At 53.9% G+C, this 414-nt stretch overlaps 1 protein-coding gene across 1 annotated transcript; it reads right to left on the bottom strand.

Annotated features, from left to right (window-relative positions):
* Positions 1-52: 52 nt before the first annotated feature.
* LOC104917304 (myosin heavy chain, skeletal muscle-like) lies at positions 53-408 on the bottom strand (the record flags this gene model as incomplete). The annotated part of the gene is made up of 2 exons (XM_010728488.2): positions 297-408; positions 53-218 (listed from the first exon to the last, which is right to left on the bottom strand). Coding segments are annotated over exons 1-2 (235 nt in total), but the record flags the coding sequence as incomplete, so codon positions are not given.
* Positions 409-414: the final 6 nt, after the last annotated feature.

Genomic DNA, 414 nt, shown 5'->3' with positions numbered 1-414 from the left:
CAGGAAAGCTTCTGAGAAAGCCCTGCCAGCACGAAAAGGCTGAGCGACTTACGCTGCAAGTTCTTGTTCTCACGCTTCAGCGTTTCCAGGTGGTCCAGGGACTCCTCATAGGCATTCTTCATCTTGAACAACTCTGTGCTGAGGGAGCGAGACTCCTTCTGGGAGGCCTCCAGCTCAGCCTGCGTTTCCTCGTACTTCTGCTTCCACTCCGCCAGGATCTGAGGAGCAACAGATCATGAGTACGGATGTGGCAGTCATGTTCTGCTCAGGAAACGCAGGGCTGGAGCCCAGAATACCTTGTCAAAGTTCTTCTGCTTCTTGTCCAGAGCTGCGCAGGCAGCATTTGCTCGCTCCACGTCAATCATCAGGTCCTCCACCTCATTCTGCAGCCTCTGCTTTGTCTTTTCCAGGGAA

The sequence above is a fragment of the Meleagris gallopavo genome, unplaced genomic scaffold, assembly GCF_000146605.3.
Source record: "Meleagris gallopavo isolate NT-WF06-2002-E0010 breed Aviagen turkey brand Nicholas breeding stock unplaced genomic scaffold, Turkey_5.1 ChrUn_random_deg7180001277753, whole genome shotgun sequence".
NCBI lineage: Eukaryota > Metazoa > Chordata > Aves > Galliformes > Phasianidae > Meleagris > Meleagris gallopavo.
This window is presented reverse-complemented; position numbering and strand designations above follow the sequence as displayed.